The sequence below is a fragment of the Symphalangus syndactylus genome, chromosome 12 (genome assembly GCF_028878055.3).
Source record: "Symphalangus syndactylus isolate Jambi chromosome 12, NHGRI_mSymSyn1-v2.1_pri, whole genome shotgun sequence".
Classification (NCBI taxonomy): Eukaryota; Metazoa; Chordata; class Mammalia; order Primates; family Hylobatidae; genus Symphalangus; species Symphalangus syndactylus.
In genome coordinates this window covers 28,459,111-28,472,484 of record NC_072441.2, presented here as the reverse complement: position 1 = coordinate 28,472,484, position 13,374 = coordinate 28,459,111, and the positions used below count along the sequence as shown (strand labels likewise).

Here is a 13,374-nt window from a genome sequence, read left to right as displayed (position 1 = left end):
TAATTTGTATGTTTTATAAATTTATATTTATGAAAATCTCAACTTTCAATTCCAACACTAAGTATCCCAGTTTGTCCAATCCACTATTATATTTATTATTCTATCAGATGCTGAGATTAGGTTGAAGCCAGGGGCTAATATAAGAAAATAAACAGCTAAAGCAAAAAGGTTTTTTAAGAAAAATTTGCAGTAAAGAAATACAGCTTCAGTGTGCTTCTTTTGTCTTTAAATACAACCTCATCTCTCTCTGCACAGAGGCAGCATGGTGTTCTGATGAGGAGCTTTGGCAACAGAACTAGACTGCCTTGTCTTAAATCCTGGCTAACCCCTGGCTAACCATGTAACCTTGGGGATAATAATCATATTCACTTATGGGGTTCTTGTGATAGTTAAATGAGTTAAATACAGAAGGCATTAAAAAGAGTATGTTGTCTATTATGCAGAAGATAGCTGCTCAATAAGGAGAAAGAAGTCCTTTAGTAATGTAACACCTCTGGTCACTGAAAATTTTCCATGATTACTAACTTGAAAAAAAAAAAAAAAAAGCCTAAAGATACACACTATCCTTAGTTCCAATGCAGTGTTTATGGGAATTAAAGTGTCATACCTTGTAAACTGCTAAATGCAAGGCTGTAAATCCATTTCTTGTCAGTCGAGATGGGCGGAGCCCTTTTAACATAAGAGTTCGAATATGTGATTTGTTGCCTTAAAGAGAAAAAATGAAAAAAGGCTAAATCGTTGTGGGGATGAGGTGAGTTTAAGACTCTTTTTGACTTAATGATAAATGCCATACAGCTGTATAAAAATGTCAAGCTGCTGTTCTGCAGGCCATTTGTAAAGTTTTCTATTAATTGACAACCTTAATTACTAGGGGATATTTCTTTTCCATTTATAAAACTTTATTCAAATGCTGTGTATTTTGACTCTTTGTCTTAGATTTTTTATTTAGTACCCTCATCATCAGATGGTTTTGAAACATAAACACATAAGAGAATTCACCATAATAAACTATTAGTGAAAAAGCTTAAATTAAAAACTCTAATTGTAGAGGATTTATCTGAACATTATTAACAGTAGAGCTTATTTAGATCAAAGAAATATGAAGGATATAACCAAGGTTGGGAAGGCACGTTTAAAGTTGAGAGAACAATCTGTTAAGCAGAGTCTGTTTGGTTTGTTCGGGAGAAATAGTTAAGCAATATGGTTAGAGTTGACACACATTTCTGTTCCATTTTAAGAAGTTAAGTTCAATGAATTTAGTTTGGATTAACAAAATAAATATTAATGACTCATTCATTAATTAAATAACTTTACTGAGTGGCTATTACAGGCCAGGCACCATTCAAAGTGCTTGAGATACATTGATAAACAAAACAAACTAAAGTGTAAGCCAAATTAAACTCTTAATCTTCACTTCAGTCAATCTTTACTTTTAGATTTTATCTTTGTATTTGTCACTTTTCCACATACTCGTTGAATATTGTGAAGCAACTGCTTGATGATATTTTGGGGAATCTTTAAGTGCTTCTGAATTTAAGTTAATCCCTGACTGGCATGCCCAATATTGAAAAGTGCTTTTTGATTTCCAAGCAAACTGAGTGACTTGGTTTCCGGTAGGAACACAATGAAGCTTATATTTAAAGCTAAATCAATTGGAATATTCTGCCTGATAGTTACTGCCTAAACTGAGATTATCAAGTTGGAAAAGGCAAAGCAGAAGGGAAAATTGAGTATGAATAGAATTCTTTTGTAGACTATTAAACAGCTCAAGTCACTGACGATATACACATATAACCAGTTTAAGAAGTACTAAGTTTCAAGTACTCACCTCCACAAATGCAACATAAATGAAGTAGAGACAACCCATTTTCAGTGCGGTAATTTAAATTGACTTTACTGAAGGCTTCATCAGAGCTGAAAAAAACATTTTACAGATGATCACAAAATTCATCTTTTAGCATACTGTCTTTCATTTGAAAATTATAAATGCAAATCCTGTTACTATCAATTCAGAAATGTATTTTTTCTAAGATTATTTTGCACTTACAGAAAGAATCTTGAACCCTTTATATGAAGAATTAAAATTGAGAGGAAATTCTGTAGTTTTACACTGTAATGATGTCACCAGAAATAACACTATGATTCCAATAGTTGTTCCAGAATCACTGACAGCTACTAGATGTGACAATAGTGAATTTAGTGGCACTTTTTTAAAGACAAGTAAAATCAAGGTCAGACATAATCTAGGAACCTGAGAGTCACTGCTAGTAGGGAATACTTATATAATACACAAATAAAATTGATTATTATATAAATCAGGAAATCAGAAATCAGAAAATTGTTGTCAAATATAAAAGGCCAAGAAAAGTCAAATATGGTATGAAATTATAGGGGCCAAGAAAGACCTTCCCCTTTGCCTCTCTGAAGGTTTGCTGAAATCAATGGACAAAAGGGACATTAATAGAAGAAAAGGCATAAAATATATTTGATCATAGTTTTAAAAGGCACAAGAGACACAAGACATAAGAGCCTTCAGAATGAAGACTCAAAGGTTCGGGAACAACTCTGTAAATTCTAGTTTCTATGACCTGCCTTGAGAGGAGAAGGATTCTAGTCTCTATGGCTATCCTCTGGGGAAAATGAGGGGCCAGAGACAAGAGGACAGCAGAAGGTCAGAGAGAAAGTTTTGCTTCTAAGGCTGCTTGTAAGGCCTTCATTTTGAGGTGTTATTTTCTGAGCCTCAACAAAAGCGATGCTAAAATTATCCCAAGAGTTATACTTCAAAAAGAAAGTTGTATGTTCACAGTGAAGTTGGCAATGGTAACAACAGTGCAATAATCATTTTTTGATTACATATCACATGCCAGATACTGTAGTAAGCACTTAACCTTACGTATTCCTCACCACAGTGAGAGGTGACAATGTGCTAGCAGCCCTCGCTCACTCTCGGCACCTCCTCAGGCCATGGTGTCAACTCTGGCCGCACTTGAGGAGCCCTTCAGCCCACCGCCGCACTGTGGGAGCCCCTCTCTGGGCTGGCTGAGGCCAGAGCCAGCTCCCTCTGCTTGCAGGGAGGTGTGGAGTGAGAGGAGTGGGCAGGAACCGGGGCTGTGCACAGTGCTCGCAGGCCAATGCGAGTTCTGGGTGGGCGTGGGCTCAGCGGGCCCTGCACTCTGCGCGGCGGGCTGGTGCTGCCAGCCCTGGGCAGTGAGAGGCTTAGCACCTGGGCCAGCAGCTGCAGAGGGTGCACTGGGTCCCCCAGCACTGCCAGTCCGCCCGCACCGCGCTGCAATTCTTGCCAGGCCTCAGCTGCCTCCCCATGGGGCAGGGCTCGGGACCTGCAGCCCGCCATGCCCAAGCCCCCTCCACCCCCCAACCCCTCTGGGCTCCCAGGCAACCTGAGCTTCCCCAACAGGCACCACCCCCTGCTCCACAGTGCCCAGTCCCATCCACTGCCCAAGGGCTGAGGAGTGCAGGCGCGCAGCGCAGGACTGGCAGGCAGCTCCACCCGCGGCCCCTGAGTGGGATCCACTAGGCAAAGTCAGCTGGGCTCCTGAGTCGGGTGGGGACTTGGAGAACTTTTATGTCTAGCTGGAGGATTGTAAATGCACCAATCAGCACTCTGTGTCTGGCTTGGGGTTTGTGGATGCACCAATCAGCACTCTGTATCTAGCTAATCTGGTGAGGACTTGGAGAACTTTTATGTCTAGTTGGAGGATTGTAAATGCACCAATCAGCACTCTGTGTCTGGCTCAGGGTTTCTGGATGCACCAATCAGCACTCTGTGTCTAGCTCAGGGATTGTAAATGCACCAATCAGTACCTTGTCAAAATGGACCAATCAGCTCTCTGTAAAACGGACCAGTCAGCTCTTTGTAAAATGGACCAATCAGCGGGATGTGGGTGGGGCCAGATAAGGGAATAAAAGCAGGCTGCCCCAGCCAGCAGCGGCAACCTGCATGTGTCCCCTTTCATACCGTGGGAGTTTTGTTCTTTCGCTCTTTGCAATAAATCTTGCTGCTTTTCACTCTTTGGGTCCGTACTGCCTTTATGAGCTGTTAACACTCACCACGAAGGTCTGCAGCTTCACTCCTGAAGCCACTGAGACCACGAACCCATGGAGAGGAATGAACAACTCTGGACGGGAAGAACAAACAACTCCAGATGCGCCGCCATAAGAGCTGTAACACTCACCGTGAAGGTCTGCAGCTTCACTCCTGAAGCCAGTGAGACCACAAACCCACCAGAAGGAAAAAACTCGGAACACGTCCAAACATCAGAAGGAACAAACCCCGGACACACCATCTTTAAGAACTGAACACTCACTGCGAGGGTCCGTGGTTTCATTCTTGAAAGTCAGTGAGACCAAGAACCCACCAATTCCGGACACAACAGCACAATGTCATGCATATTGTCACATATATTATTTTACTCATTTTATAATTGAAGAAATTGAAGCTTAAATAGGTTAAATAACTTGCCCAAGTTGGAAAAAAAGAACAAACTACTTAAAAGGCAGAATCATGATAGGATTTGAATCCTGGTATAACTATAAGAATGAGGCTTTCAAGGATTACCACACTGATGAAATGATTTTTTCCACTTTGAAAACATCAAAACATAACAGGTATTGGTATATAATATTGGACATACATATTGAAAAACTGCATTTTCAGGGGTTTATTGCTACAGAGGAGCCCCAAAGCTTTTTCTTCTTTCAGTATTTGCCATTAAGTTCATTATGATTAGCTTAAAAGAATGTGCATCCTTCCCTGTTTTGCTTAGGCTGCTGGTTACACAGTTTTTCTTAGGATCACAAGGCCTCTCTCTCCTCCCCCAATCCAATACTTTGTTGTTGTTTTTTTTCTTGTGGTTTTATAGTGTGTTTCATTTGCTGGACGATAGGAAGACCAGGGAAGAAAAGCCGAAGCAGCTCAGAGCTGAATCATTGTCCATCAACATTCTCAGTTTCCAGTCACAGTTTTCATTCCCTTTTTATTTACGGACACTGATTTCCTACAAACTTTAAGAGAAAAATCCAATCTACCTAGCTTGAAAGGCAGAGTTCAGCTCTGCTGAATACCTCTACTATTTGAAGTCATAACCACAAAGAAGACCTCTGTGACCTGTGATTGCATTTCCAAGTGTGTTCCAAGTACCTAGTTTACTTTCTTCCAAGACATCCATAATATATTTGGCTTTGAGGGTTTAAAAGCCAGGCTGGGCCAAAGACCACACATTTCTAAGAATCATGTTATTTTGTGAAGTTACTGCCATACCATAAATAGCTCTATCATTTATAAGTAGGCTCATTTTATTATAAGTAGACATTTAAAACAGTGGCATTTTCATCAGAAATGATTTTGATTGCAGTATTTTTTTAGCTGAGGGAAATTGCTGATAGAAGTGAGTTAAATTCTTAACTATCTTCATGAATTCTAAACTCCCTTCTTATATTATTAACATTTATAAACACTGCAGTTTATTGTACTTCTACAAAAGGCTTTCCAAAGCAAGTTGAGGTGTGTTTCCCAATATTAGTAAGCGTATCTACGTGTTTTGCTGCAGGGAAACACAGAAAGCAAGAAGGGTAGGAGGGTAAAAAAAGTTTGGGAATACTGTATTCCCATGGCTGTGAAAACAAACCACAAGGCTTGCCATTTCTAATTAAAGCATTTCACTGAGGTTCTTCAATGACCCTGGATTTAGAGCCTTTCTCTTTTTAGCAGTACCCTGGAGAATAGCACTTTTCCTTTTTCTATTTTAAAATTCCAATAGCTTTTGATGTTCTTAACTGGATGCCTTGATGATAATGTTCTGAATTTATAGTACCTTTCAAGTGTAAGTACTTTACAAGTGATATGAGACTTTGGCTCACTCACAAAAGACTATGCTATCTCTCTAAAGTTGCTAGAGATTTAAATAGGCAGGAGGCAGCTTGAAATTGACCTGTGAAGCCAAGGATATGATCTCATTTCTACTGAAAAATGTCCTGGGAGCACCATGGACCTCAAGAGGTCGAGAATTTTAGCTTTACATTCCTTTGAAAGGCTACCTGTGGCTCTCAAGGGCCCTCCTGGGGCAATGGTCTTTGTTCAGACAAAGACAAGGATTTCATTAATAGAATCACTCCACTTCTCACCAGGGACTATATCACAGTACCCTACCAGAGTTTAGACCTTTATCTGTGAAATCTGACCCAGTCAGAGTACAAGAGAACTTTGCTTCAGGCAGAAGTTGTAATACATTGGGATTATATTCTTTTTTCCAATATCTTATCAGATGCTACTTCCCCCCACCTTTTGGAGGGATTTTCCTGAATTTCTCCATAGATATTATGTGAGATTTTGGATGTGAGTGAAATGAGTTATTTTCAGATGTCTGTTTTCTATGTATACATAATTTTCACTCATTAAGGTGCTCTGAAAAGTTTAAATTATACACAGAACACAGAACTGCATATGAGATTCTCTTATTTAAACTTGATCTCTCAAACTTTTAATATTACTGTATTTTCAACAGTGGAGATACTCAAAGAATGAAAAACGAAAAGGAGGGAAAAAAGGTTAAAATTGAGATGAAAATCACTTTATTTGAGAGGGTAAACTCAATTGCTTTCTTATTCTGTGATCTAAATTTGATGATCCATTCAATAAGTCTGGCACAACACCTACTAAACACCTACTATATGCCTCACTTCTGCTCTTAAGGCTCACTTCAGGTTGTTTTCAAGAGTCTCCTTGATAAAAACTACTCACTAAATCCTGGATCCTTTGAATGCATCAGTCCTGGAAGTATACATACTAGATAAAATCCTGAAATTGACTGCTGTATTAGTCCTGATATCTAATACTCTGATCAGCTTTGCAAAACAAATGAACATGGAATAAACAGAAAATACAAGATGCCAGGGTCCATTGCTTTATTTTTAAAAAAGAAAGGCACTAGGTGAATGTTTATTATTTACATAAATAAAATTGAAAGCAAAATTAATGACTCTTTATTCAACAATTTTTCCTCAGCTAACTGAATCTTGAACTAGACTTTACCATCTATAAGTGATTCAGTATAGAGTCCTAAAGAGTTCCTTGCTTTAAACTGAGCCGCTGCTTGTTGCTTTTGTTCTCCTCTTGAATTATATCCTCCTTGAACTCATGCAACTTCTATTAATGTCAACAAAATGAATCAACAGAGAATAGACTCCTGTAATATTTGGCAGTCAAGTGTGATTTTTAATAGCACAATTTTTAGCTCAACTTTAATAACTGGAATGTATGTTTTTAAAATGAGAGTTACTTTGGGGGCTATATTTGAATCCTAAATCTCACTTCCCATTAACTTCTAGTCAAGCGTTTCTGTTTTGAAACATGTAATTAAAATATTCAAGATATTTAAGCAATCGTTCCTAGGAGAGAAATTTCATTTTCTCTTCTTTTGCCTCTTCTAAAGTAACTGTATATGTCAAATTCACTGCCAATTGAGCATCACTTATGTATTCTAATACCCTAAGCTCAATTTATTTTTTGATTTCTCCTTACATTTTTCATCACCTGCCATGTCTCACTGTAACTTAACATATCCAAATGAGTTCATAGTGCATGCTGGGGCATGAATGAAGTTCCTAATTAAAATAAAGCCACTATTATGAATATATTTCTGATAGTAAATGCTGTTCTTAATCATTAAAAATGATAGCTGTGTACCCAAAGGTTACTTTCTTTCTTGTAGCATAATGAATTCTTTTCCTAGCCTTTACCTTTTACCTAGAAATGTGTGTAGTTTTGTGATCCAATTAAACTTCTTTTTCATGACCTCATCCTTTCCAGAAGATATCTGACATGACCACAAGTGGGAACTTATTAAAATATAACATTTGAACAGTTGGCCAAAAAGTAACACACTGCTGTGCAAGGTATTCAGACAGGTAGATATATTTTAAAGCTAATTCATTGGTTAAAACGTAGGGGAAAGCCAAGAATGTAGAAAGAAGGTAAGGATTTTTTATGGGTCGTCTAGTTTCCCAAACTGATCATTTAAGTTTCAAATGGCTAGTTGCAACTTCTTGCCTATTCATTGCAGATTCTTCCCTACCCCATGCCCTCCAAGCAATAGAAGCAGACTATATCAATAAGATCTGTTTCTAATATATATCTCCAAGAAATATCCAGAAATATATTTGTTCAATATCTTCCAAATCTGCAAACTAATACTGTGAAGTATATTCATTTATTCAGCCATTCATACAGCAAACAATTATAGAGTTATAGAGTGACAGATACAGCAATAATAGATAAGTATGATAAAATTGGCATAATTATTGTTATCTCATAAGATTGTTGTGAAATGTAAATGAGTTAGAGCTTGTAAAGCTTTTATAAATATTAGCTGCTATAATAGTTATTTCTAGAAAGGCATTGATATTATTTTTACTGTTTTTGTATTGTTTTGCTCTTCAAAACAGGGATAGGAAAGAAGGAATCATGGAGGTACAGGATGGAAAAGAAGAAAAGACAAAGGGTAAGGGGGAGAGAAAATGACAGAAAGATAGCGAGCTACAGATGGAGAAGGAGAGGGAGAACAATATGGAGAGACAGAGAGAGAGACAGAGAGAGATTGAGGTCAAGTTGCTTCTCAATGATTTCACGAGATATTCCTGTAAAATTATGGTTCATAACTAGTTTTACCTGGACAAACAAGAAAAGAATTAGAGAAATAGACTGCCTTAGGGCATTATGAATTCTTTGTTTCCTTTTGGATTTGAGGTTTTTTTTGTTGTTGATGATTCTTATTTTTTGTTTTGTGGCTAATTGGCAAAACATATTACCCAAACATGCCAAATAATATTTTCATTCTATGTTAATTATAAGATGACATTTCCCCTTCAATATCCTACTTAGTAGTTTGACAGAAAGGGTCTACTCCTCTTAAATAAGATCAGCTTGAAAAGTTTCCAGTGCTATTCATCTTATAATAGCCAAATTTCATAGTTGGCTATAGGGCAATAATTTTAGAAGATATTTCGTTTTAAGGATGAATATAGTGGAATGCAACAGGCCTCAGAGGAACTTTTCAGAGAGAAAAGGTACAAAAAGGTGTATCTCAGAAAACATTTTTTTCATTTCCTCTATATATTGTGACTATTTAATGGAACAGAGCATTCTTTTGACCACATTTTTGTACATAATTAAACCTAGTAAATTTTAAAGTGAGGCACTGTATATACTGACCAAGATGTATCTACTCAATGCCAAAAAAATTGTTTTGGATAATATTGATGTCATAGTATTTAAAAACTGTAACTTTTCTGGGCCAGGCACGGTGGCTCACGCCTGTAATCCCAGCACTTTGGGAGGCCAAGGTGGGTGGATCACAAGGTCAGGAGATCGAGACCATCCTGGCTAACACGGTGAAACCCTGTCTCTACTAAAAATACAAAAAATTAGCCAGGTGTGGTGGTGGGCACCTGTAGTCCCAGCTACTCAGGAGGCTGAGGCAGGAGAATGGCATGAACCCAGGAGGCAGAGCTTGCAGTGAGCCTAGATCGCACCACTGCACTCCAGCCTGCGCAACAGAGCAAGACTCCGTCTGAAAAAAGAAAAAAAGAGAAAAAGAACTTCATGTCTAAAACACCAAAAGCAATGGAAACAAAAGCCAAAATTGACAAATGGGATCTAATTAAACTAAAGAGCTTCTGCACAGCAAAAGAAACTACCATCAGAGTGAACAGCCAACCTACAGAATGGGAGAAAATTTTTGCAATCTACTCATCTGACAAAGGGCTAATATCCAGAATCTACAATGAACTCAAACAAATTTACAAGAAAAAAAACAAACAACCCCATCAACAAGTGGGTGAAGGATATGAACAGACACTTCTCAAAAGAAGACATTTATGCAGCCAAAAGACACATGAAAAAATGCTCATCATCACTGGCCATCAGAGAAATGCAAATCAAAACCACAATGAGATACCATCTCACACCAGTTAGAATGGCAATCATCAAAAAGTCAGGAAACAACAGGTGCTGGAGAGGATGTGGAGAAATAGGAACACTTTTACACTGTTGGTGGGACTGTAAACTAGTTCAACCATTGTGGAAGTCAGTGTGGCGATTCCTCAGGGATCTAGAATTAGAAATATAATTTGACCCAGCCATCCCATTACTGGGTATATACCCAAAGGATTATAAATCATGCTGCTATAAAGACACATGCACACGTATGTTTATTGCGGCACTATTCACAATAGCAAAGACTTGGAACCAACCCAAATGTCCAACAATGATAGACTGGATTAAGAAACTGTGGCATATATATGCCATGGAATACTATGCAGCCATAAAAAAGGATGAGTCCATGTCCTTTGTAGGGACATGGTTGAAGCTGGAAACCATCATTCTCAGCAAACTATTGCAAAGACAAAAAACCAAACACCGCATGTTCTCACTCATAGGTGGGAATTGAACACATGCACACAGGAAGGAGAACATCACATACCGGGGCCTGTTGTGGGGTGGGGAGAGGGGGGAGGGATAGCATTAGGAGATATACCTAATGTTAAATGATGAGTTAATGGGTGCAGCACACCAACATGGCACAAGTATACATATGTAACTAACCTGCACGTTGTGCACATGTACCCTAAAACTTAAAGTACAATAAAAAAAAGAAAAAGAAAAAGAAAAATTATAACTTTTCTGGAATATTCTCATAGTTTTAAATTTTATATTATAGATTAATCAGATACAAAGTTGGCTTGACAATGAAATTAGCAAAACATAGTCTTAAAATTTATTATGATAAAATCTATAGAAACAAAACAATTTAATTGAAAACATTTTAAGTCACATGTAGAGAGCCATCACTTCCATAGTTTTTTCAAAAAGGTTGTATAATATTCATAACCAAGATTATGAATATGATACATTTTGAAATCAAATAAAGATGGATGCAATCCTAGGTAAATCATACAAATTGTTTAATCTAGTTCAAGCCAGTTTAATGTGATTAGCCTCATTTTCTCCAGGTATAACATGGCAATTGCAACACTTACTTCAGAGGGTTGTTAACATAAACAATAATGATTAAGTGTTAACTAACATTTTTGAGTGTTTGCCATATGCCAGACACTGTGCTAAAGCACTTTACATATACACCATTAGGATTATATAAGCTGATGCACAAAAAGATACATAGAAGCATTTCTGGCATATAGTAAGCACTAAGTTATTAGTTTGTTTTGCAAATAAGTACAAATATAAATAAGGCTAAATAAGAAAAAAAAAAAGCTGCCTTTAGTGAACACATATACTAGTGGTGAGATAGATCTATAAATGGATAAAAAACAACACCATGTAGTAAGTGCTGTTATGTTGATAAAGACTAGAGGCAGCACAGAGGAGGATATAATCAGACAGTGGTACTCTAAGGTGCCCTTTCTGTCTTTCCTTCTCCTCCTGCCTTCTCTTTTTCTTCATTTCTTCCTGTCACCAATCCATTACCTAAACAAATGTCCAAAGTTATGAGTGAGTGCAACTTTATAGCAGAAGATGAAAGGACATTCCATTTCCATTTCCCCTCTTTTCCACATCAAGCTCCCATTCCAAAGCTGCTATAAATTGGCATAAGCAGGATAATTATTTAGCTCTTTCTGTCTTACATTTAGCACTATATTGCTGTTTATTATACTGTGGGTAAAAGCTATGCCAGGAAGATTGTGTATTCGAGCTGATAGAGCAATGGTGTATTATGTGGTGAAAAATCTCGTATGATGAATGAAATTAGCATCTACTGGGAATGCCATAAAGAAATTGGTTAGCAAATGAAAAACTGTGTTTACATCAGTGATCCTTTACCTTTGATGCTAGTTTAAATGTTCCTTTTTGGGCATTGTATACAGTCTCTTTGCTATCTAAATGTTTAGAGAAAGGCTGATGTCAGGCAACATAACATAATTGTTTATCATAGGAATGCTCTTTATAAGAGAAATAAATAAGGGTGAGTAATGAGATTCTAACATTTAGCACCTATAATGCTCTAGATACTCATTTAAATGTCATTTCATACAGTGTTATGTTTGATCTTCCCAACTACCTTTAAAATTTTGTGAATGAGTGAGTAAGACAATTTATATTCTCAGCACACTCTTCTTTTCTTTCTTTCATCCATCATTGCATTCCAAAGAAAAGAAAATCCTTAGAACTCTGCCCTGGAAGCAATTCACTTTTTTTCTCCCAGATTATGCTGTCTACCTTGATGAAATCAGACAAAAGCAGATTATTCTGTTTTTGCTTCTTTGTTTTTGGTTCTCTTGACTATTTGTAGACCACACCAGTTGCTTACTTTCTGTTCCCATATTCCTCATCCCTTCACTAATATCACCTCAGGCAGAGTTCTCAGTGCAATTTGGATATCTTTCTAGAAGTATAGTTTTCAAACTTTAGAAGTATCATTTTTATTATGCATAGTTTTATCTGGGGAGCTTGTTAAACATTCAGGCTTTTGGAAGACATCTCCAGAGATTCTGATTCATTTGATAAAGGGTGAAGTCATGGAATCGAAAATTTTAGCAAGTACTACAGTCTCCATCTTCACTAACATAAGAGGCCCCTAGTTCTTGCAGAAACATCATTCTAGACTGGATAATCCTCTCCTCAGCTTCCTTATCATCACATTCTGTAGCTTCTTTAATGTCATTAGCACCAGGCTATTGGTCTTTCTCTCCAAAAATGTCTCACCATTACCCTCAGTAAATTTGACAGCCATTTTGATGAGCTTTCCAATACTCTAGTCTCAAAATTCTTCAAATCCCTTTCAATCAAAATCATTAAAAGCTATATTTCAGATTTTGGCATCTTCCTAAATTGTGCTAATACTTTACATTTTTAATTTTGAAATCATGTTCTTCATAAAAACTTTCACTCTAACTTTTAATAAGCTATTTGTTACTCTCACTTTACGATAAAGTCTTCTATGCTTCAAACTGTCCTTATTTATCCAATCAATCATGATAATAGAAATTTCCAACTTGATTCAATGCTTACTATGTGTTGGGCCCCGTACTTAGTATTTAATTTACCTCATTTTGAAAATATCTTGTGAGGTAATTATTATTCACCTAATTTTATAGATGAAAATGAGGATTAAGGAGATTAAAAAACATATCCATGGATATACAGGTTATAAATAGAAGAAGCAGTATTTAAAACCATGTTTGTATGACTCCAAAATTCTTACATTGATTCACATAGCTTTCTTACTCAAGTCAGATAATATGGTCAAGACATTATTTTTTCTCACTTTTCCTAAACTTTCTATGGTACTCATTCATTCTTGCCTACACACCTTTACTTAACTATGCTTTTTATCTATAATG

General features: G+C 37.1%; 1 protein-coding gene across 1 annotated transcript in view; it reads right to left on the bottom strand.

The window, feature by feature from the left end:
- Nucleotides 1-13,374, bottom strand: part of TNNI3K (TNNI3 interacting kinase) — a 305,572-nt gene that overhangs the window by 287,491 nt on the left and 4,707 nt on the right. Inside the window, exons 3-4 of the mRNA XM_063624029.1 lie at nt 1,829-1,914; nt 608-705 (exon numbers count right to left, since the gene is read on the bottom strand). Of these exons, the coding sequence (XP_063480099.1) occupies nt 608-705; nt 1,829-1,914 (184 nt within the window). The remainder of the gene's footprint in view (nt 1-607; nt 706-1,828; nt 1,915-13,374) is intronic.